The sequence below is a fragment of the Xiphophorus hellerii genome, chromosome 24 (genome assembly GCF_003331165.1).
Source record: "Xiphophorus hellerii strain 12219 chromosome 24, Xiphophorus_hellerii-4.1, whole genome shotgun sequence".
NCBI classification, from domain to species: Eukaryota; Metazoa; Chordata; class Actinopteri; order Cyprinodontiformes; family Poeciliidae; genus Xiphophorus; species Xiphophorus hellerii.
In genome coordinates this window covers 6,961,464-6,986,618 of record NC_045695.1, presented here as the reverse complement: position 1 = coordinate 6,986,618, position 25,155 = coordinate 6,961,464, and the positions used below count along the sequence as shown (strand labels likewise).

Genomic DNA, 25,155 nt, shown 5'->3' with positions numbered 1-25,155 from the left:
GAGCTCAATCAATAGCCGCTGACTGTGGCCTCAGAAGCCTCCCTCCTCGGTGAGCTGTTGTCATTTTTCTTATTCAGCCTCATCCATCCTGCGCAGAGCAGCTCTGTACCTGACATCTAGATCCTGATAAAAGTAGCACGACGCTAAATCCAATTTATTATCGACGCATTGGATGAGAGTATGCTATTGGCTGCTTTTTTTCTGCTTTTAATGAGAGGCCTAGTTGATTTGTAGGGTCATAATCTATTAAAAAACACTCTGAAGCCTTCCCATTGAGAGATTTCTATCACAAAGCTATCTATTTTGATCTGTTTTTCTCTAAAGGTTAGATGACTATTTTAAAAAAAAAATCTGAAAACAGATGTCAGTTTTAGTTTAATTTTATTACTTTTCAGATTTAAACATTTCCCTTTGTGCTTATTTTTAAATTCCTCTTGCATCGGCGGACAAATTTTATTTCATAGCAGTAGCGACAATTGTAGCTCTTTGAATTGAAAAGATTGCTGAGCCTTGGCTTACCACATTACCAATATGTCAGTCAACACCAGATGGGGATGAAAAAACAAAATCTTAGTACTCCTTCTGCCATTTTCTGTCATTTCTTGGGGATTTTTCTACTAAAATATATGCAAAGAAACCACGAAGCACCAGGTCCAAGCTGGACTTTGAACGCTTTGAGTCGTATTGTTTGAAAAATGTTTGAGCTCTTTTTGTTTTCAGCCTCTGATGACACGTTTCCTGTCGAAACTCCAGCTAAAATGGAGAAACAAGATTCCTGATTTATGTTTATGAGAGAGATTTGAAAAAACTCACTGGCATTGTCTTCAGAAACCTAATACCATGACCTTCCTTCTTCTTCTCCTCCTTCTTTGTTCTATGGAGAATTTCTTTCAGAACATAATTGTTTTCATTCTTTTGTGCTTTTTTTCTCAATTACATTTAACGACAAAATGAAAGTTTGCTCCAAAAAATGAAGTCCAGACCACGAATCCAAATTGTTTTCTATGTTCACATTGAACTCTTCCGCTACATCGACATGCTGCAGTACGACAGAGCGCAGGATAACGAGTTCAGTCAACAGCGGAGTTTAGGATACCAGGGGATGTTTGATGGCTTTGCCAAATGATTATTTGTTGAGCGGCGTTTATCAGGAATATATTTCACTCTCTAACAGGATTTAATTGCACTTGAATTGAGAGATTGCGGGAGAATATTTATGCAAAGCCAGCTTTAGCCCAAAAACCACTGCAAGGTGCCTCCATTCCTCTGAGATGGTGAAACAAAGTAGAAAGAGAGGCTGGAGAGAGAGATAGAGAAATAAAGAACAAAAAGAGGGAGAGATAAAAGGATGAAAGCACAGGGAGAGTGAGGAGCCGGAGATGAAAGCAGCAGGCACGCCAGCGTCATTAAAATAATCATGTATAATTGAAGGAACATTTCCATGGGTGACTCAAAGCTTGGAATCTGAGCTCAGAGTCAAGGAGAGGAGAAAATCCACCTTCAGTTCCTCTACTGAGCCGATCCACGATTCACCACTGGAGAAGAACATTCGAGCAGGAAATCCACATCAGCAGAAATCTGTCTGCTCTGGATGTTGAGAGTATATGAGTTAAAGTTTATAGGCTGTTGATTCGCTGCTTTCTGTCTTTTTAAGACTGTAGAGGTAAAGATGTTTTCTTTGAATCTCTTGGTTCTGACTCAGATGCCCATAAGAAAGAGAGATTGGGTGGGTTTTTTAAAATAATTTTCCGTTTTTGTTTTATGTTGTCATAGAGATACATCCCCACTACCTTTCGTTTATTTTTTTTTCATGGAGATGTGGTTTAAATTGTATTCATGGCTGTTAACTATAAAACACAAAGAAGGACAAATGCACTGTTTTTCAATTCGAGTTAGTTTGTTCCTGTTTATACATCTTTTATGTCCTTTACGCATTACAGATAATTTTTTCTGTTAAACTCCAATCAGTGCTGCAGATTGTATGCCAGGGTTTTCCCCAGTGTCATTCATCCACGGGCCGCTGGATGACTGACTGCTAATATACATTTGCAGACTAATGGTGGAAGGTTTTAGTTTTGAATGGAAATCTGATCGTCTAATTGGTGCATCTTGGCTAAACGTCAGAGTTAGTCATCAAAATATCCGGAGGAAGTGACAAGTGAGAAAAATTTTGATTTTTAAAAAAAATGTATATTGATAACAGTAATATGGAGGCCAGATTTTGAGCTCAAATTTGTTGCAAACCCGGGTTCAAAACAATCACATCAGTGGCTTTGCTTTTCACTCCCTGTTGTCTTTCCATCTATGATTTCATTAGGATTTTTTTAAACAGATTTAAAATATTAATAAATACTATCAGACCCTCCATTCCCTCTGGAGTAAACTCTGTGAGAAATGTTAAAAAACTAGGACACCACGCTGCCTATTTTCAAGTCCTCAAACTCCTTAAATGACAAGGAAAAAATTAATGGTCATAAAGTAGATGCCTAAAGGTAACAATATGCATTTATAACCTACAGCAATGTAGCGTTACAGGTTGAAAGATGGCGCCTGTCTGGTGTCAGCATGTTGTTTTCATTCATTAGAGACTTTAGTTCTGGATGGAAAACTTGTGAACATTTCTTCAAAAGCGATTACACGTTGAAGTATTGATGTATTGCGTCGTCTCAGAAAGCTTTTACGAAACTGCCACTGCTGCATCGCTTTAAAAGTGGCGTTAAATGTCAGAAAGTCATTCATCTTTCTTCTCTAGAGGACATCACAAGCCTGTCTAATGCATGTCGTACAGTATGTTTAAGTGAAAACCCTTTTTAACTTCACCTATTACCGGAGCAAATTTTGGACCGTCTGGTTCCGACAGGTCCGCGTTTCAGCTGACCGTGACCGAACATTAGCTGCTCTCCGGGGGCTTCAATTTGCTGGAGCTTAAGGGTTTTAAAGCTTCTGCATATCATTTACCTCCAGCACTCATAAAAACCTGCTTATATTCCTGAGAGCGAGCGCAAGCATGACTGACAAGATGTTATTCACTTAAGCCTGTGCGTGGAGAGTGCAGCAGGAAAAGGAGGGGATATCCTGTATCCATATTGGAGCTTGTGCCGGGCACGAATTTCTCCTCATGTTTTGTCATGTCATCATGGTGACTTGATTGAGTCATGTTAATCTGATTGGTGGTGAAACGTCCACATCTTTTCCAAAAGGATGGAGTGAAAAATGTTGGGTTTTATTTTGCATCACTTAGTGAGGCAAAGCTTTGTCTGCCTACAGTCTGGAACATGTTTGCCTCTTTCACTGATGTTATTGGTATTGATTTTTGCACAGTTGATCTTCTTTTTTCCCTCCCCCATCCTTCTCCGTACAACTATTGATCCTATATTGAAGCTGTTAATAAGAGTTTTTGTTCCCATCTCCATGCTGTCATCTCCTTCTGCCTCTAGGTAATTTATGCGCTCAACACCAAGAACGACGAACACGAGGAGGAAATCGAGTCTCTGAAAGAAGCCCACGAGGATGAGGTAAACTTTCCAGTCTCCTCTCTGTGTGTGTATTATTTTCCAGAACTGTAACTTTCTAATATTGAACTATTCAAAGAAAAGTTGAGTCATTTGGAGCCACTTTATGAATAAAAGATATATGGAGAGCAAGAGTTTGTCTGTACCTGCTGGGATTCATTTTAATTCGACTTTTGAGAAACAAAAGTTATTTTTACTTATTTGTCAGCGGCGCAGACGGCTTGTGGTAGAGAAGTGAATATTTAATTTATGAACAGCAGCTTTGCTTGACGTTACTGTAACGTGTTGTAATCAGCATCTTGATACGCCACACCTGTGAGGTGGATGGATTATCACTAACAAAGATTGAACAATATTTGTGTTTGTAGAGGAAGTCTCAGCTTTTTCAATGCTGGATTTATATTTTCGTTGGATATATGACAGCAAATTATTGGACAATAACGGAAACCTTCAGATTTACTTAGCGTTTCTGGGTTGCATTAAATATATTAACATGTGATTTCAAAAACTTGAGCATTAGGATCTTGACATCTTAAAATCGTGAGTTTTTCAATCAGTTATCACAAGAAAAGAAGTTTGAGAGCTGTCTTACAGATACTGATATAAAGAAATTCATCTAAATATAACAAGCTAATTAATTATTTCCTACTAAAATATATAAACTTCTTGTTCTTGAGATATAATCTTGGGATATTGAGTCTGTAATTAAAATATGAGGTAAAAAAATGTGATTTTGTCTGGAAGCCAGAACTTTCGTACCACAATTCCTAAAAGTTATTGTCACCAAACATCTGCTATTATCTGGAAAAGATCATACCGACAGTGAAACATGGTGGTGGCAGCATCATGCTGCTTCAGTTTTTTTTAGTTTATTTTCAGATGGAAGTAATTTATCTTAGATTCAATCACAATCTGTTCCAGATACTAGCCAGTTCTGACAGAGCATACATGCAGTTCAGCTCATATTGCCTCAGGCATTTTGTTTAAATGTCACCTACTACAACACAATAGCTGCAGTAACATCTTCCTCTATATGACTGTTCACTCATAAATCTCATCAGTGTAGAGAGTCCAGAATCAACCCTAAGCCCATAAAATGTAACGTACAGGCGACTGTCTGTAGTGGTTTGCCTCTAACACTTCAGTTTTATTAAAGGAGCGTAGAAGCAAAGGCTTTTTGAGAGTTGTTTAAATGTTCATTTTTATTAGGATTTACTCCCAAGAGAAGCTTCAAGTTCACCATGAAATATGGTGTTTATGTAATTTGTTCTGAAACTTATATGTTTTCAAGAAGAGGCTTTTCTCTCCTGCAAACATTTCATTAAGGCGACAAGTCCTGCGTGTTGCTTCTTTAATTATATTTATTTCTTATTGCCCAATTCTTATTTTTTATTTTTAGTTGTGCCAGCTATGTCAAAACAAATTCCTTTTGCTTTTTGCTCAGGTCCAACACATAGTGACAGAAACCAGAGACAAGATCATGCAGTACAAGAGCAAAATGGCGGACGAAGCGGACCTGAGGCGGCGGCTGGCCAGTCTGGAGGAATCTGTGGAACTGCACGACCACATGAAGAGACAGGTCACAGAATGCCGCCGGCGTCTATGGCTTTGCATACATAAAACTTCACGTGTGGGTCCTGCCTGATCTCTTTTTTTAAATTTTCATTGCCAGGCCTTGGCAGAGTTCGAGATGTACAGGCAGAGGATGGAGGACTCGCAGCTCTGCACCGAGGCCCAGCATACCCAGAGAGTGGTTTCCATGAGCAGAGAGGTACGGCCTTTTAAAGAAGATTCAAGGACGCAGTGAAACCTTGAGGCTGCAGAGTACGAAAATGGATTTGTGCCACGCTATTCATGCTTAAAAATCATAGCAATGCTAAAGTTGAGTAATTACGCAAGTGCATTCCAGCAGCAGCGCAATTTGAATTGGCAAAAATTAAAAAGAAAATGCACAAATTGTACAAAGATGAGCTGCTATTGCACACAGTGCCAACTCTTTACTTTGCAGAAATAGCACCACTAACTTTCATTGGCTCTGCTGGTAAAGATGTGTAAACAAACTGACATGAAAGTCCAGGAGGACCTGGTACAAAACCAGTGATAATTATAAGCTAGAATGTCATTGATTTAAAAAGGAAAAAGTCCTAAAATATTGATTCATTACACACAATATGACACATTTATTTCTCTTATTTTGGTGTTTATGGCTTACAGGTAATAAAAAACCCAAATTCACACATCCAGGAAATTAGAATAATGACTAAAAACCGCTTTAAAAGAAGGATTTGTAATTGACAAATGTTATGTTTTGGCCCTATCAAGTCAAGATAACTTCAAATATTTACTAATAATCAGGGAGAATGTTAAAAGAAAATAAGTCATGCTGTTCCACACTTTACTTCCTGTATTTTCGAAAGTCCTAATGAGCCATTATGTAACCCTTAGTGGAATATTTTAACTACTTAAGAGCCAAAAGTCAGTAAAGAAACATAAGTGCCCCAGAAAACAAGCTTGGCATATCAGAGGCAGCTTTGATCTCTCCCTTTGCTGCTTGATTCCTCCTTTTTTTATTATTATTATTTATTTGACTCCTAAAACTGAATTGCCGCTTTGAGCAAATTTGTATAATTTTCAGAGTGTTTGTTTACACGATACTTCAGGCAGGAAGTGGAAGTTTGTTTTGGATTAATTTACTCCAGCAACTTAAAAAAAAAGAAATTAGTTGAGAGTGATGACTGGTTGTGAAAATTGCGCAAAAGTGGATGAGAATAAAAAGCAAGAAATATCACATCATATCATATATCATATCACGGCACCTGCAAAACAATCATATTGTTTGATTTGATGACAATTGGACTAAATGGATAATTTAACTGTATTCGGGTGCAGCTGAGTAGGCTCAGTTCACTGTCACTGTGTTGGCAGCAGTGTTCGTCTTGTACCCCATCAGAACTTCATGAACCGGAACCAGCCTGCTCAGGTCACAAAGCATTACATCACACGTTATATTTTTACATGTTTTTCATTTAGACCTTGAAGGCAGCAGGTAGGGCCGCTGAGCAGCTTTCAAAATGTAACTATAGTGTCACACCGCTTGAACTTTCCCTCTTTTTCCACAACTTTGAAAAGTTTTTTTGTAGGATTTCATGTTTTTTCCTCTTTAGAAAAGTATTTATATTCCCACACTATATTCCCTATTCAATTGTCTAAATGTGTCCTTTCTTTCATCCTTCCCTTCTTGATTCCTTGGTTATGTCCTTCCTTTTGTTCATTCATTTTTGTGTCTTTATTTAGTTCCTTTGTCATCTTTCTGTCCATGTCTGCTACCGTTTCTCTCTTCCTACCTCTGTTCCATCTGTCCTTTTTTCCTTTCTTTCATCCTTTCATTCCTTTTTCCCTTCTTCTTTTCCTTCCTTCCTTTCGTCCTTTTTAAAGAAACTTAAAGATAAGCTGGATGTTGTTTTTTGGGTTCTTCCTTCCTTCCTTCTTTGTGCCCTACCTCCCTTCAACCTGTCATTTCTCTCCTTCCCTGTGCCCCTCTGTGCCCTTTTTCTTGTATCCTTTCTTCCTTTCTGTTTCTTTCTTTTCTGTTCTTACTTCTGTTCCTTCCTTTTTGTATTTTGAAATCACTATAAAGGACTAAAACTGGATTTTGGACATAAAAAATGTGCTAAATCTATATAGTATTCAGCCCTACAAAGTCAATACTTTGTAGAATCATCTTTTGCTGCAATCGTTTGTACGCTATCAGCTTTGCACATCTGGAGATTGAAAGTTTTTGACTAATACTTAGTCAGATTGGATGAACTATGAACATCTACTTTCCAGTTTTTCCACTGATGCTTTGACTTTTTGGGTTTTACTTTGACTAGGTCATTCAAGCGCATAAATATGCTCTGATCTAAACTATTTCATTGTATCTCTGGCTTTATGTTTATGGTTGTCGTTCAGCTTGTCAATACTGACAAAAGTCTCTGTCTCTGCTGAAGAAAGCATTAGCATAGTGATTTTAATCTGTGGAAATTGTGGAAAAGCTCGAGCGCTGTGAACGCTGAAGACCCTGCATGCACTCATGGCACACAGAGGGCTTTAACCTTCTTATTTCTCTTGGTCGTCAGTGAAAGTCCAAACAGAATAGATCATGTTTCGTGGTTTCAATAGGTGGAAGAGATGCGTCGCGATTTTGAGGAGAAGCTTCGGGTGTTCAGCCAGGCTCAGGCCCAGTTTGAGGCAGATAAGCGGCGAGCGCTGGACGAGCTGAGGGCCACCCACCGACACGAGGTGGAGGAGCTCCGCAACAACCAGCAGAACCACACCGCCACCTCTGCCGAGGACCAGGAGAAACTGGCCGAGCTGCATAGACAAGAGGTGGGCCACGACTATGAGACACAGGGAGCTATGTGTGCAGTTAACGAGCCACATTCTTGATTGGCTTGGCTTACTGCGAAGATCCTACGCTTAGTAATTTAGCTGGAATTGCTGTTTTTGAGGATTTTTTTTCTTTTGTTTTTTAATGAAAACTGAAAAAACAACAGCTTTACTGGTGCTGTTGTTGGTTTATGAGCATAACTTAAACTAAAAGTGGTTGTAATTTTGATCATAGACCTCTCGTTTTTACGCATGTCATTCCATTTTTTTTTTATCTCGCCTCGTTTTATCATATGCCTTAAAAAGCATTAGACGGAAATAAAACAGTGGGCAGACCTCAAATGTTTTCTGGTTTAGTTGCCGCAAATCTCCGATTGCATTCTGGCAGCCTGGAGCTACTGGCACGCTGGAGTACAAAAACAGATTTTCTTTTCACTTCTCCCACTCCGTGTGTAGGTGGAGGCTTTGATGGAGAGGGTGGAGGAGCTGACGAAGGATAAGGTCCGTCTGGTGGAGGAGTACGAGGCCAAGCTGGCCAAGGCTCAGGAGTATTACGAGCGCGAGCTGGAGGCCATGAGGCGGACGCACCAGCTGACCACAGAGAACCTGCTGGCTTGGAAAAGGACGGAGGTGACGGGGCAAAACTAAAACAAAATAAAACAACTGATTCTTCTTCTTTTGCTGTGTGTAATACGTCTCCGCTCCTGTTTAGGTGGAGCTGCGGAAGGAGTTCCAGGCTCAGGAGGCGGCGCTGCAGCGGTCGCTGTCCAAGCTGAGGAGTGAGCTGCAGAAAGCTCAGGAGGAGGCCCGGGAGAACCGGGACAAAACCAACAGGCTGCAGACATCGCTGGCCAATGCAGAGGGAACCATTAAGGTGCGTCAAAGTGAACAAGTCATATTTATTCTGACTAACCAGACATGTGCAGGTCCTTTTGCCAAACAGGTTATGGGCTTTGTGAAATTGTGGCAAAAAAGCTATTTTGAAAACTACAACAGGCCAGTTTGTAGTTTAGAGCGAGCCATGCAGAAAAATGTGTTAAAAAAGAGGCTGTGGTTTGTCTTGTGTTGTGGAAAAAATAATGCTTTTCTGTTTTTGCAAGTGTTAATGTCCTTAAGTTGTGAAGCACCGGATTTATTTGTTTGAAGATTTCCTTTTTATGTATTAGAACAACCTAGTCAAATCGCCGGCTTAAATCCAACTGAGGATCTTTGGCAAACTCCACAAAGAAGACTGAACAAAAAAGAGAGAGAAAAAGGAAACTCAGTTTTCAAAAAAATTTGAAATCCATGTTTTATTTTATTATGCACAATTTATGTTGACAAATTTGTTGCCAGAGACAAAATGGATTGATTTTCAGCAGCTAAAACATCTGGGCCAATCAAAATAAAAACATGTATGAATGAAACACCAAGTATAGCAACAGTAAATAATAGCAACAATAAAACTTAGTGAAATAGATCGAATTTGGTTGTTTTAGTGTGAAAAACTGCTAAAAGCTTTAAGAAGTATAAATACTTTTACAGACATGGTATAGACACTCAGATCTGTTTGCAATATCACGAGTATTTTCCTTTCTGGGCTCAATTAGGTTGTCATTTCACATCAAAAATGCATAAAATTGTGCAAGAATCCCCCTTTATCTGGTTACACTCTGGTGAAAGTGGGTTAAATTGAATGAAAAACCACTACTGAGAACAAAGGCAGAAGTAAAAGCCTCGGGGTGGAATCTGTTTCCGAGCAGGAGGAAAGGTAATGTAGTGTGCTCTGACAGAGCTGCAGGCTCGTGTGCACAGGAGAGGCTCGAACGGTAGCATCACGAGTGTGTGTGTGTGTGTCGGGGTGTGTGTGTGTGCGTTGCAGAACCTGCACAAGCAGCTGGAAGAAGCCATCCAGGATGGAGAAATTTGGGTGATGCAGCTGAAGGACACCGAGTATGAACTGGAGAGCAGCAGGGAACGGGTGCAGCAGCAGGCCACAGAAATCCTCCACAAAGCCAGTAAGACGTAACTCTGAAGTAGATTTCTGAGTCTGGACTGCTCATGAAATTTTGTCCAAGATGAGTACTGGCGTTTAAAAGCTGGAGACAAATCACACACAGAAAGCATCGGTAGATTTATTATGGGGTTTACATTTTAATCTAGAGAAGAGTTTAAAAAAGGGAGGCTGAATCTGAAAGAGCATTTCTAACTCATGTAACCAGTCTGCTTATGTTAAAAGGAAGCACATGAAGAATTAAAAAATTATAAATAAAAGCATTCATTATGTTATGAGATTGCAGTGATTATGGTTCATCTGATGTTTTATATGTTTGTAGTTCATATTCTGTCTTGATCTGAACTTCTGCATGGGGAAGAATTTACTGTACAGTCGACAGTGTTTGCAGATTTTTTTGTGCAACGTAACTTGAGATTATTTGTGTTCAATTCGCAGAGCATTTTAGAAATATTTGCTAATTGATTTATCATAACGTAAATTTACTTTGAAACTGTTACAGTGGTTAAGTTTAAGGTATATTTGGTAGATCTGTCTGTTTATATCCATTCTGGGTTTTTTTTCAGGTTCCTCATTTAAAGCTTGACATCATGAATAAATGGTTAAGTTTGAATTAATACTTTAAATACTTTAGTTACGCCATATAATCCTACATAGTTCTGCTGAGATGACTAAACAGCAGCTCTAGACACATTATTCGCTTTTAGTTTCCCATAAGCACAGATCTGATCTGTATCCACGGCGACCCATCAGCTTAGATCAAACAAACCTGGCGTTACATGTCGGAATGCATTTGATAAGGTATTAAAGTTAGAGATGCACCATCTAATATCTGCATCGGTTCCAATATTGAGAAAAATTCTAGATCTGGTATCTGTGGCAGTTTACCCTATATATAAGAACAGATCTACAGAGTGTAATTCTACGCTGAACCATTTCACAGAGAAGGTTTTTATTTTTTACGTTTGACCAAGGTAGTCAGCCTACTATTTTTGTCAGTGTGAGTTTCTTCATTATTTATTTTACGTTTGCTTTTCTACTCCTAATTGCGCTGACTGAATAAATGAAAGCTGTTTTTACATATTTGACCAAGCTTGTGAAGCTATCTGTGTGTTTCATTGTGCTGTACTGGTGCAGAGTTACCAGATAAAGTTGTAATTCAGTACATTTATCTCTGGGTTTAAAAAAAGGAAAAAGTCAATTCAGTTGTTTTTCTGTATCAAATCGGTATTGGCCGATACTGATCCTCCGGTATTGGTATCGGTATCAGAAGTAAGAACAAGTGTATCAGTGCATCCCTAATTAAAATAAATGTTAAGAGTTGAAAAATATCTGGTTTTATTGCATAAGACACACAAACTAGAGGGGAGAATAAAGATGCTGTTCAAACCACAGAGCTAATTATGATTACTTGCAATTTAGAAGTATAATTTGGGAGCGTAAGTATGAGGTAACAGATCCCAAACCAGATATCTGAAGGGCGCCACAGGAGAACTGAAATGATTTGTTATGGTCTGGTGTCTGATTCTGGTTTTTGACTCTGATGTTTCCAGGTCAGATTGGTTCCTTGCAGGCCACCCAGATGGCCCATGAGGCGACCATCAGGAACCTGGACCAGGAGCAGAGTCGCCTCAAGGAGAAGATCGGACGGCTGGAGGAGGAGAGGGAGGCCCTGCTGAACCAGAGCCAGGCCGCCAGCGACCAGCACAAGCAGCAGGTGCTCAAACTGGAGCAGGTACGAGCTTTCCCCGTCCGCTGCCGCCGCGAGAGAGAGAGATGGAGAAAACTGAACATTCAAATGCATAACTCTTTTCTCCATGCATCAGTCTCTTCGGGAGGAGCATCAGGGCTATGAGAAGGAGCTCTGCAGGCTGAGGGCTCACTACGAGGAGGAGACACTGCGCTTTAAAGAGGCTCAGGTCCGAGTGCTGGAGGAGCTGGAGGAGAAGCACCGGACGCTGAGGGAGGAGGCCCAGCAGGAGAAGGAGGACGAGAAGAAGCTCCTTGTTACGGTGAGGCTGATATAGGGGTGGGCGGCACAGATTTAGAATTTTATCACAATATTATGTGGTACTATTGTGAAAACAAAAAAATAATTTTAAATGCTATGTATGACTTCTTTTTTTAGTGTCTGTATGGCTGTGACTGCATAGCGCAGCTTTTATAACACCAAAACAACAAATATTGCTCTAGAAAAACATTCCCATCTGAAATATCTTTCTTCATTTAATTTAATCGTATTTTCCTATTCACTGACAAACAATGGAAATAATAGTAAAAATAACATAATACTATCAGTTTTTATTATTCAAAATTAATTGAAATGTATTGAGACACAAAAAATCTAAATTCATGTGACTTTCACTTTCCAAATTTTAGCGCATTTTACTGGTTATATGATTGAACAACACAGAGTACATGGGAATTTTTAGTGGCCAAATCAAATTCTTGTTTGTAACAGAATGTGAAAAGTGTATTTAGCTTGTTTATCATGCAGCAAAACCCAAAAGACTTGCAGCTATAATTGCATTTAAACGCAACACTCTACAAAGTATGAATTCAGGGGGGAAGAAATGCAAATGCATGCAAAAATATGAAAACCATTCATTATTTTTCTCCCACTTCACATCTGCGCTCTGCTTTGTGTTGGTCCATCACAGAAAATCCAAATCCAGAGTTTGTTTTTTGTAACCTTCGAAAAAATGAGAAAGTTTAAAGTGGTGTGAATTTGAATGTGATTTAAAACAATAAGTCATGTTGCGCAGCTGTTTCATTTTCCCCTCACATCGTCCTGATCTGTTCCAGGAACTGAGCAAAACCATCAGCTGGCTGCAAACATCTAATTAGGTCAACATTAAAGCTAAAGCTTGAAAAACCACATCAGCCTCCGTTTGTTTCCCGCTGCGTCTTTCACCCTGTCATCAGTTCCGTCGTCCTTCCCTCTCTGTCTCTCCCCCGCCCTTTGCATTTTTCCTCCTTTGTGTCTCACAGTTTTAAGTGGCTGTGTGAGAGGAATACAAATGTCCTCTCTGCTGGAGAAGCGGGAAGAACTACTGATCACATTATGCAGGTTAAATTAATTTAACCTGGACCATTTACCGTGACAGTGTCTTTTTTTTTCTACCAGCACTGGAACATCGGTGCTGCTTTTTCTTCCTTGCCGTTTAATCTGATCTCTTATAAAGAAGACAAGATCACTCTCAGCTGTTGTCGGTCCGCTTTTGTACTCTTATTGCATTTCATGTTTCTCTCTGAATACACAATATATATTTACTAGAATTTTTTTTTGTACTTTACGAATACATTGAGGTGACCTAAGTTTGTTTACAACAGAGAGCAACAAAATTGAATTTGTTCATTTTTGTTTGTCCTTTTTTATGATCAACTCCAATTCTAAAAACAATCCAGATCCAAGAAGACGTTTTGGTGTTTGTTTTGTAAGTGGAGATCAAATTTAAATTGGGTTAGGATGAATCACAGTGCGAGAAGCTGTAGATTTTTTACTCTCTGTGCCATTTCATTTACTGTAAACAGTGTTTCTTTCTCATTAATCTACTGGAATCAGGAACATAAAATGTGCCAAGCTTTGTAAAAGTATTTTAACATAACATTTTCTCTAAGCCGAGTTGTGGATTTCTGCTGCTCCTCCAAAGTTACCAAACAAGATGTTAGTGGCTAAAAATCGGACAGCAGCTCTTGAATAAAGAGCCATATTGTGGCTGTGAATTAACCAAACACTTGTTGAGTTTCAAGTGCTTTTCAACCTGTCTCTGCCACATTTCTCCCCCCTACATCCCATCTCTGAGCTCCTCACAATTTGAATTTAGTTTTGATTTTCTCTTACTCATTGCATTTTCTGCTCCAGTTCTGACTAGCATTGTTATTTCTCTGATGCCCACCACATTGCTCCAAACAACCGTCATCTGAATTTCTTACAACAGGGAGGCAAACAAGCACTTTTTAGCACCACCTATAACTCTGTAAGTCCATCTCTGCAGCATGTCGTTTGTCTCTAAAGTCCTTGTAAGCTAATGTGTTGGATGGAAATGAAGTTGAAATTCTTCCTCTGCATTTAGCTCATTTGCTACATGTGTTTTTCTTACCTCTTATGCTCCCAGTGTATTATAGCCACCTAATTTTTATTTAAATGCCTGTATCCATTTTAAAACCAAATGGAAAAGCGGATTGAGATTTAACTCTGGTTTTCTAAAATATGGTGATAAATGGACATTAAGCTTCTGCAGCTGCCGTCACACAGAGCAGGACTTAGCCATGTTGAAAATTTGAGTGCTACGCTTTGAAGCAAGGCCTCTGCAAGGACACCAATGCATTTCAATGAGTTAGTCCATTGTCAAAATGACACAATAAGCCACAAAGAGCATGTAGCTGAGGTGAAACTTGCTAAGGGGCAAGTATTTCGACATGCACCCTCAAATATATACACATGAATATACATGAGCTTAAGACAAGAGCCTCTGTTGTCACTTGTGGTAAAGATTTCTGCTCAGCTCCCATCTGGCCTGCATGAAATGAGCTCTTGCTTTGCGGTTTGTCCACATTACAGACAGAAATACTCCTGCGGTCACACCTTCGCGATTCAGAGCGTTAGCTGTGTTTGTAAATTACTCGCCGAATCAATATTTATCCAGCTGAGGCTGCAGACTTTCAGGGATTTAAAATTGCACAATAAAACACCCAGATGGAAACGGCTGTTTTGCGGTTTCTCCGTCTAGCTGGAAAAAAAAAAGTCAAGGTGGATCTAAGGCAGCAGTTTGCAGTCGATTTTTATGCATAATGTCACATCTGCTTCAATTAATCCATACAAGAAAACACATTAAGGAAGAGCAAATACAGCAGAAATGACATGAATAACATGAGCAGGATAAGGGGTTTTACTCGCGCTCATAAATATTTAACGACACGAATTCGGCTTAATTAATAGTATCCGAAAGGAAAGAGGAAAAACCCGCTTCTGCAAAGCCCCTGTTGCACATAAATGCTTTGTGTGTTTTTATAAAGTAGCACATATGGTTGAATTATCAGGAATAAATAAGAAACAGTGAGAAGCGGACATGAGGAGGAGATTTTCACGAGAGAAATTCCGAGTGGCCCAGAAAAGGATTTGATGCTTCGGCTTGAAGGATTAAACCGAGTTGTCGCTTCCACCAGACGGCCGTTGAAAGTGTAAATGGCAAGTCATGTGTCTCCTCTGTATCCAGTAAGACTCTGCTTCACTGAATGGCTGCCAGGCCGCTACACTACGTCACAAATGGGATTTAGAGTAGGGGCGGCTTATTAAATTTGCTGGTGTTTTTTTTCAGTGTAGATTTTATTTTTAGTTTATTGAAGGGTAAACGGGCCACCAAGCCTTCACCGTCTGTGCAGGCAGCTGATAAATTGTATCAGGATGATGGATGAAACGCTCCTTTCAAGGGCGATTCATTTAAATCTCACTGCTTCTTCTTCTTGTTTTTTTTCCTGTTCTGTCCAGAAAATGAGTCAGGAGTTTGAGATTAAACGTCTGTCCTTAGAGGAGCAGAGAGATCGCCTTCAGCAGCAACTGGACAACTTGAAAGAGGAGCTCACGGCCAAACTCAACATGGCCAATCAGGAGGTGGGAAATGATTCCTACGTGTCCGATACTTTCCCAGTGACAATTTGCTAACCTCTTGGCCGGTGCCTCCTCAGGTGTCCCACCTGCAGGAGATCGTGAGGGAGGGGGAGCAGAACCTGAATTCGGCCCAGACGCAGATAAACTGCCTGAAGGAAACCCAGGAGAAGCTGCGGATAGAGCTGGACGCAACCAGAGGCCGCGTGCGAGAGACAAGCAACCTGCTCACTGACCTACAGGTGAGCGTCGGCGTCACAGTTCTCCAGACGTTCCTGATTTTCATGGTTTTTACTCACTTTTGGTATTCTCATGTATATGTACATCAGAACATTTTATTTTTATGTCATGCATATCTGCAAAGTAACATTTAAATTCAAATTTTAATATCAGAAGTGGGTAAAGTTCCCAAAGATTGTACTTGAGTAAGAGTAAAAATGGAGTCATCCAAGAAATTACACATGTAAGAGTAAAAAAAAGTATTGGGTAAAAAGGCTGCTCAAGCTGATCAAAACATTAGTCATTTAATATTTAAAAATTACAGACTCAGAAAGACCAAAATATAAAATAAATAAATACATTTATTTGTACATCCATTTACAATTACCACTAGGTAAATCAAAGGCTTTGCATGAGATAAAATGTATAAAACACAAGAAATAAAAGAGCATAAAACAAAAGAAAAACAAAGTCATGCTCCATAGTATTAAAAGCCATTTTGAACATGTATGTCTTGAGTCTTGATCTGAAGAGGCCCAGGTCTGAGGTCAGAGGTCAGTCTTATTTCAACTGGGAGTTAGTAGGTACTTCAAAGACCAAAATGAAAATAATTCATATCTATAACATAATTACACAATAACAAAATTAGGCAAAATAAGAATTTTTTCTCATCAGTTTCCTTCAATATAAAACTTATGAAACTTTAACAAAAACTGCAGATATGTCTGGTGATTTTTTTTAAACAGCCTTGTTGTTTTTTTTTTCATTTACTGAACTTACAGAGGAAAAGCATAATGAAACTTTAGTCAAGTAAGAGTAGCAATACTTTATAACTAAATTCCTAAAGTAAAAGTAAAAAGAATGGCGTAATAAGAATATTCCTAAAGTATCTTTTTAAAATGTAACTAGTTCTAACTCTGTTTAGTGTGATTCTGTTGTTCTTTGCACACGTATGTAAAATGTGTTGCTCTATCGTATCAATATTTGGACATACAAGTTCAGGATAATCAATAATATGTAAATAATATGTTTTTCTTCAACAGCAGAAAAAGAAATATATTGTTATATCAAAGTGCCACACTTGGATATCTGTGATTTGGAGTTCATAGAAGGAGAAATCCACTGGAACAATCCTGTAAATGGGATTTTCCACTAAGTAAATCTGAGAAATCTCTCCAATCCTGACCTCTAAAGTCTCCCATGGCTGTATCTTTCTCACATAAAACATCAGCACAGATTCTTCCACTAAAAACAGAATTAAGCTTTTGTGAATCTCAAACTGTGTTTTGTAGAATCGCTGCTAAATTTGTAATTTAATTTTAATTTAAATATGTTCCAGATCTGGATAAGTATGTAAAATAATAATAATAGTGTTCAAAAAGACTTGTGTAATTTCTTCTTTCTTTCATTTTCATTCCTTCCTACTTCTTTTATTTCCTTGCATCACTTCATCCTGTTTCCTTTCTTTCCTCTCATTGTTTCTTTTCCTTCTTTCCTTCTCTCTTCCCTTCTTCTTTCCTTTGTCACACCAAATCCCTCCTTCAGATTTGAAAGCAATAGAAGCAAACTAATAAAATATTTGTAGCACCAGTTATTTGCCTTTACCTCTTTCTTGCATCTATAATTAAATTATAGATGCATAATTGTTGGCAAACTTAGTAATATTTTGTAAAATATTAGAAAAGCTTTGGTCTGCTGCTAAAATGACTCTGATGATGAGAAACATTTAATAAAGTGGACATTCTGTGCAAGTTGCACAAGGCAGAATTATTAATATCAAAGTTCACTGTTGTATTAATTATTTGTGTAGTTTTATCAAGTTTAATCCAACAAATCTAGACCAGGACATGCACCTTGTAACTCTTGAGAAGCGCCGCCGCTTCCTTGAACGTCTCCTTCACCCCTCTCCCGCTGATTTGATTCAAACTTCAAGTTGCAGACGTTCAGTGAGTTTGCAGATGATGGGTAGGGGAAGTTTCTCTGTTCTCAGATGCGAAAAAGAGGGGACTGAAAAGTGGGGAACCGGGAGGACTGAAACACATTTGGAAAGCAGAACCGGAGGAAATGAAGGAAACACGTGCTGCGCTGAAGTCCAGCTGTGGGATAATGATGATGAAGCTATTATGAGTTGAGTGGCCGCGTGTCTGAAAGGAACTCTGTCGGTGCGAGCCCTGTGAGCATATATGTAGTGGGGAACGTGCTGTTTACAGAGGACAGACTGTATATTTTAATGCTAATTCTGACCATCGATACCATAGTGCGTTTTTGCTCCATTATAATAATTTTCCTGCTGCTTGAATGAAAAAGTAAATGAGGGAGATGTGGATTGCAACGGAGAGAATGAAGAGGGAGAGATGAAATGAGAAGCAATAATTAGCTGAAATTGCAGTGGTCTGTTTTTCTGTCTTCATAGTGCCTGTGTCTATATAAAGGAAGGGATTTGGCAGAGCTGAACGCAGGATTTTACCTTTTATTCGTTTTTTAGCTCATTGCATTTTAGACAAAAGCACAAAATCGACTGGGGCCAGATTAACTTTAAAATTAGAACATGCTTTTGTTTTGTGGGGACTAAAGCTGGTTGGTTCTGTAGGATGAACTGAAAAATAATTTATTTTTAAATTTGAACCCTCTTGGTCCAAAAGCAACTAAAGTGATTGGCTTGGATGCTGACAGTAGCTGCGTTTTCATTACAAATGTACACAAAACTTTGTAATATTTCAAAAAAACGCAATTTTGCTATTATGTTGTTTCCATTAAGTAAGAAATGCAATTAAAATCCCACATGAATAAGTTCGTTCACGCGATAAGTCATTAAAAAAACATCATCCTCCAACTACTTCCTGTTGTCGTCTTCATTGTTTGCGCCGATGACAACTTCCGGTTGTTGATCACGTGACTCGTGTGATGCGAAAAAAGTGTTTCCATTTCTGTTTTACCAAATAAACCAATTTCAAAATACACACCTCACTCTTGTTCCAAAACCTTTTATTGATAAACGAGTCTTTTCAAAAGTGGCGTGTTTTTACCAGGGGAATGTATTTTGGAAAAGTCGAATTGTGCATCTGCATAAGTCAATGAAAACGCAAGTGGTGACGTCAAAAAGAAAGAGATAAAGCCGAACATATCGGACGTGGTCCAGAGTGCGACTGCAGCTAGCGATTTATTTTAGTAATGGATTATACTATTGATTGTTCAGAGGATTAATCAGATGTAAACAATTTTCACATTCTGCAGATTTTTTTCTGTTTTTTAATACAATATTAGAAATACAGTAAGAACTCCATATAAATAATTTCATTCCTTGCAAAATCATAGAATTCCTTAAGTGTAGCAAAAGATGCATCTGCAGAACTTGTTCACAGAGAAAGGAGGGATTTTTTTATCTTAAATGCAAAATGTACATATACATATATATTTGTGCAGTTTTGGCTTACTTACTGCTCCGATGGTGTTGTCAGAGCAGTAATTAAGCTAACGACCTTCTCAAGTAAGAAATGGGTGGGGAAAAAATTGAACACATGCATAATTGCAGCAATGGTTTAGTGATGACTCCTTCTAATCGGGAGATAAATGCAAACACACAAACTCTGGAGTGAGAGCAGCTTTTCTGGAAAATAAAATGACTATGCATTATTAATTGCTGCAATAACTCTCCAAATGATTCCAATCATGATAAAGAGCTAGTTTAACTTAAAACAGCTGAGCTCATGGAAAAGAGGAAAAAAACAACAAGCACACAGAGATGACGTCAGCATGTCTCCATAACGGACTTTCTCCAAGCATATAATGCATCTATGCAGAAAGAATCATTTTCAAGCCTCTCTGCTATAGGTTTCTTGTTTTTATGTCTTTTTCTTTATCCTAAATGTGAAATTTAGATGCAGCAAAATGTAAAATGTCATCCCGTCATAATTAGTTCTCCGAAGCAGCAGAGTTTGGATTTACCCACTCAAGCAGCGTTTCCCCTCGCAGCTAAAAATAAGAGCATTTAAAGGTTTATAATGAGCTCATCAGCACATAAGCTCTGAATCCTCTTCAGCTGCTGGAAATGACTGACCTGATGAAGTTTGCATCAAAACCAGCACTATGAAAATGAATGTGGAGGTTCAGGTGGCGTGCGTCGCCCGGCAGAATTTTATTTTATTTTTTTAAAAAGCTGCTTCTGCTTAATTCGGAAAAGAAAGATACAAGAATGCAGCTGAATTTCCCCCGTTTGTGTTCATAGGAGGAGATTGAGACCCAGAAGCAGCAGCATGATGCCAGGGTGATGGCCATCCGCACGGAGGAGAAACAGAAGATTGACAAGATGGCAGATGACTTGGATCAGAAGTGGAGAGATGCTCTGCGGTGAGGAGGAAACGAATCCCATCTCATCCCTGTCAGCCTGTCGGTCTCAGCTGTCTCGTTTTGATTTTTCTATTTGTTTTCTAATTCGTGTCTGTCGCTCTTCACCCTCCTGCTACGGTCATCCTTATTATCAGAGGGAGACAGCTTCTTGCCCAAGAATGGACGGCAACTAATGAGACGGAATAAAAACAAACTCCTAATTTTCCAGACTGATGAAATATTTGCAGATCGCCTTATGCCAGCTGGAGAATAAACACACAAGCACAGAATATTAACACAGACGCATCTCAATAATTTCGTTCGGCGGATAAAGCTTTTTTTTATTACGAGAATAAAGTCAAAATTAATACATTATTTTTTGCATTATACGAGTAACACTACTACAACTTGTAATAGTATGTCATAGTATTACGAGAAAAAGTTTACTTCATTCTCATATGACTTTATTCCCATATTATGACTTTATTTTCATATAATTATGACTTTATTCTCATAGAACTTGATTCTGGTATTTTAACTTTGTTCTTGTAAAATTATGACTATTATTGTACAAGTACATTCTCACTATACTATGACTTTATTCTCATGATATGGCATTATTCTAGTTATTTCATGACTTTATTCTCGTAATTTTATGTTTTTTGTTTCTTTTTTCCCTTAGTTTGGCCCTAATATTACGTCATAAGTGTACAGTATCGCTAAAAACCTAATTTGTTTCAGTAATTAAATTGAAACTGTGAAACTAATAAAAAAAACTCGTTAAATATTTTAGACTTTATTTCTGAAAAACCGAATTTAATCTCTCCAAAAGTTAAAAAAGTCACTTAAGACCAACAGACGGGGATTTTTAATACAGGAATGTTATTGTATGTAATGTATCCAAGGATACTAATGGAAAGTCCAGTGGAAGAAAAATCTGTATTTTGAGCTACAAGTCACAATCATCAAAATGAGCTAAAAAAATGTCACTCTGTGTGTAATGTTTCTATATGAAATATTTCCACGCCATTCTCCAGGGAGGAAGTGCGTTTGTTGAAGGAGGACCTGAGCGAGGAGTACGAAGCCGACAAACAGGCGGCTCTCAGTCGGCTTTCCCAACAGAAGGAGCTGGAGCTGATGGCGTCACGAGAAGCCTGGCAGAGGAAAGTGGAAGATCTGCTGGAGCAGGTAAAACATGGTGGCACTAAACTCACTCAGGCTTAATGAAATGTTATAAAGTCTAAGGTCGTGACCCCTACTCTTCTGCATTTTTGCCTCTAAATTCCCCCAAAAAACAAATGGAAAATATCTCTGCAGGAAGTGAAACAACGAGCAAGTTGATTTGAGGAAACAAAGCAACTCTCTCTATCTCTCCCATTTCATTTTCTCAGAACACGAAGAAAACCTCAAATGATTGCAATTTAAATCTGGACCAAAATAAAATAAAAGCCAGACGTTTGACACTGAGCTCTGGTTTCCCTGAAAAAGTGGGCAGTGAATTATTCCACACTGAATAAAGTACGAAAGCCTAAACAAGCTAACAGGTTTTAAAAAAGAAATTAACTTCATATGAACCACAAAACTGGGATTTTGTTTCTGCAGCAAAAAATGATTATAAGGAACAAATGTAGACAAAGTGAAGGGCTGCTGGAAATAGAAAGCTAAATTTGGACCAGATGGGAGTGGGAGGACGGATTTCTTGATCTTTTCTTTGGTTTTTCTGAACAAAGCGATAACCTTTGACCCCTCTGCCTCGTTGGGAGCGTCTGTGAGTGACGGCGCCACTTGATGTCGCGGTCTGTTGACAGGCTGAGGCAGAATGGCCTGTCAGAGGAGACAGACATGCAACCAATCTCACATTCACAGGCTTCCCGTTCTGCTAGTGACTTTATTAACTCCAGTTTTGTCATTTACATCCAGCGACTGTCAAAGCAGCAATAAATTAGTGAGAAAAATGAGGGATTTAATTTGTTGTTTCAAGTTTACTCTTCTTCGCTCACAGCGATGTATAAAACCTTGTTTTTATAACTTTTTCTTTGCCAAAGCAACATGTTTTTAGCTCTGCATGCTGCATGTTATCCTAAAGAAGACCTGGAGTGTGTGTATGTGTTTGAAACTGTTAGTGTATTCGTTTTCTCGAATCCCTGCAGCTACTGTTTTGCTTTTTTATTAGAATTTCAAATTAGCAGAGGAAGGACGGTTGGAGGTGTTGGGGTCGTTTTTTTCAGAGGGACGACTATTTCCTCCTCTGACTCGCATCACTGTTCCTGGGACGCACGCTGCCTCTGGGTAATTCAGAACTCCACTGAGTCACAGCGGAGACTTGAAAGAGGCACGTCTGGATTTTACCACAATGCTGCCTGCCACCAGATAAACATTTGACGAGCACGATTTCAACTTCTGTTAAAGAGCAATCGAACACTTGAAGGCAATTGTTTTATTTTGCAGAAAGCCATACAAAAGATTGGTTTTAGTTAGTTTTTTTGGACAATTTCAGTATATTGCAGAAAAATTCCATCTTAGGATATAGATCATTTGCAAAACACACACATTTCTTTCCATTTGTCATTTTGTTTTTGGTCGAGGATTTCTGTAAATTTGGACTTAAAAGCCTACTTCAGACAAACTCGATGTTGCTTTTTGCATTGAGCATTTACTATAAAAACGATAAATAATTTAATTTTCGTTTTATAGATAGAAACTGAAAGATGTTTGTCCTGTCTGAAGGATATCGTGTTCTCCTCCTGATGATTTCTGTTGCCAACTTTTGGTCCTTTTGGCATTTTTGTGTAAAAATAAAATATATTTTGCAGATCAAATAGGAGTAAAAGAAATATAAACTTTCATGTCAAAGATTGGAAAATGACTTGAAGAAATAGACCCTTTTTTATCTATAATCTATATAGAAATAAAATTTCATTTCTGGTGAATGAAAAATGGTTGCAGGGCTTTAAATCACTTTTCTCACTCTGAAAACAAGATTAGATTAGACCATAAAAATTATGTTTAAGTTAGTTTCATTAATATTCAGTTCATTAAACATAAACCTTTCTATCTGTGCCATACAGTGTACTTGGACTATTTAGGACTATTTAGCTTCGGTTGAGAGTTTTCTTGCTCGATTTAATCATTACTAAACAGATTTTGGTGTTGCTTGTTGTAAAATCAATTATTGATGACATTAATTACTCATCCTGTTTACATCTCGGATTCTGTGAAGCTACAGTCGATCTGGTTGTTGTGTTTGCGGCCCGCGTAGCAGCTGGCCTCTGCTCTGCGCTCTGCTCGTCAGCCAGAAACGAGACGCTCCGACTCGACGCCGAGTTGAGGGAAACGTGCTCATCCGTTGCGTCGCGTTGACAGTTGTTGACAGCCGCGCACAAAGCTGCCGTCTTGCTTTCAAGCCTCCATTCATGCACGGATCAAACAAGAAAGCCGTCGGAGAGATGTCGTTTGCTTTCACCGAGCCAGGTGGGAGATTTCTGCTGCTTATCCACGAAGATTTCCAAAGTACGTTTTAAATCCAGATGTAAACACAGCTCATGTCTACTCGAGCATTAATTAAACACCACGAGAGAGAGAGAGAGAAATGCTCGACTTCTGTCTTGCAGCTTTCCTCTTAGCTGCAAACAAATTGTACAATGCACTTTCAGACTGGATATAAATATTGTATCGTGTGGTGGGTGCAGTGATCTTAACTGTATTGACCTAGTTGCAGCTCCGCAGAAACACCAGCAGAACTCAGAGAGTCCTTTAAGGCAAAAATAACCTCATGACGACATGAGCTGTTGGCTCTTATTTGTTAAATCAGGCTCCCGTCTTCACATGATCTACATTTGAGGATTTATCTCTCTGCACTATTGATTCCGTTCACTAAATTAATTGTTCCAGGAGTTAATTAGCCGTGCTTTTACATCAGTGATGCCCACGTGTGGCAGGCTGAACTCGCAACCCCGACTTCCTTTTATGCTGTTCATTTCACCAACGGTTTCCATGGAGACTCCATAACATGATGAGTCAGGTTGATGTTTACATCCAGCATGAATAAATCACATTCGTTTTGGGCTTTGATGCAGCAATAGTACCATTGCTTATGTATATTACAGCCTTTGGCTCTAGGGATTTTTAAAAGCAAGGGATTGCTGTACAAGTTTGAATTTGTTGGGAGATTTCTCTGACACACACTGGGTCAAAAGTTTACATGCTATTAATAGTTGTTTAGGATATTTAGCCTAAGGCACATTTAGGTTAAATCTGGTTTCAAGTGTTGCCTTGGAGCTTGAAAGTTAGGTGTTTGAATCTTAACCAAGGTGGATTGGCATATTTTCTTCTTATTTCAAAGCCATATTCCCCTTTCCCATTGTCTAAATATTCCTTCCTTGCTTTCTTCCTAACCTATGTCCCTTTACTTTCTACGTTGCTTCCTTCTTTTCTTCTATCCTTCTTTCCTTCTGCCATCTCAGCTATGTGTGTTTCAGTGTTAAAAGAAGTTATTTAGAGAACATGAAAGTCTTCCAGTGTTGCAGGCATGGCTGGATGTGCCATGATTATCTATAATGACATCTTTTTCATTAAGATATTTTAATTACCAGAGTCTCACCCCAGGCTGCAGCTTGGGTGTGTGTGTGGGTGTTTGTGCTCTAGAGTGTGTTTAATTATAAACCAGAAGCTTCGAGGTTGCCGAACATATTTGCTTTATTCTCCCTGTGAATTCGAAGGACTTTTTGTAAGGCGAGCAGGTCAGCTGGCTGCTCGTCTTTAAATCTCCAGCCAGTGAAGAAGCTCACAAACGTCTTCTCAATCCTAATTTTCCCCCATCCTCTCATTGGGGCCTGCCATGCAAAGCAATGGCAGGAACCTATTACTATTGTCGGAGAGAAGCGTCTCTTTAATCTTTATTTTTCTTCCGTAACCGTTAATGCGGCTCGTACCGCTGGGTGCACACCTACAAATGAGGTATCAAAACGTGCAGAAAATTCACACCATTGGAGCTATTACTTCTGGTGGGATTTGGGCTTAACGTGGCGACATAATTCGCAAAAAACTACGAAAAAAAACCCATTATAAGTCATGGAAAAATCCTAGAAATACCCTATTTTTGAGGATTTGCTGTGTCGTCACAAATTCAC

General features: G+C 38.8%; 1 protein-coding gene across 7 annotated transcripts in view; it reads left to right on the top strand.

Moving 5' to 3' along the window:
* LOC116715522 (protein FAM184A-like) overlaps window positions 1–25,155 on the top strand; it is a 43,757-nt gene that overhangs the window by 2,078 nt on the left and 16,524 nt on the right. For 6 of the 7 annotated variants that reach the window (XM_032555955.1, XM_032555952.1, XM_032555950.1 and 3 more), the window contains exons 2-14: window positions 3,438–3,515; window positions 4,957–5,091; window positions 5,185–5,283; window positions 7,674–7,880; window positions 8,337–8,510; window positions 8,593–8,754; window positions 9,742–9,877; window positions 11,427–11,608; window positions 11,700–11,885; window positions 15,365–15,487; window positions 15,562–15,723; window positions 19,926–20,047; window positions 21,064–21,214. In XM_032555955.1, the coding sequence (XP_032411846.1) occupies window positions 3,438–3,515; window positions 4,957–5,091; window positions 5,185–5,283; window positions 7,674–7,880; window positions 8,337–8,510; window positions 8,593–8,754; window positions 9,742–9,877; window positions 11,427–11,608; window positions 11,700–11,885; window positions 15,365–15,487; window positions 15,562–15,723; window positions 19,926–20,047; window positions 21,064–21,214 (1,917 nt within the window). The remainder of the gene's footprint in view (window positions 1–3,437; window positions 3,516–4,956; window positions 5,092–5,184; window positions 5,284–7,673; window positions 7,881–8,336; window positions 8,511–8,592; window positions 8,755–9,741; window positions 9,878–11,426; window positions 11,609–11,699; window positions 11,886–15,364; window positions 15,488–15,561; window positions 15,724–19,925; window positions 20,048–21,063; window positions 21,215–25,155) is intronic. The other variant, XM_032555953.1, reaches the window with a different exon arrangement.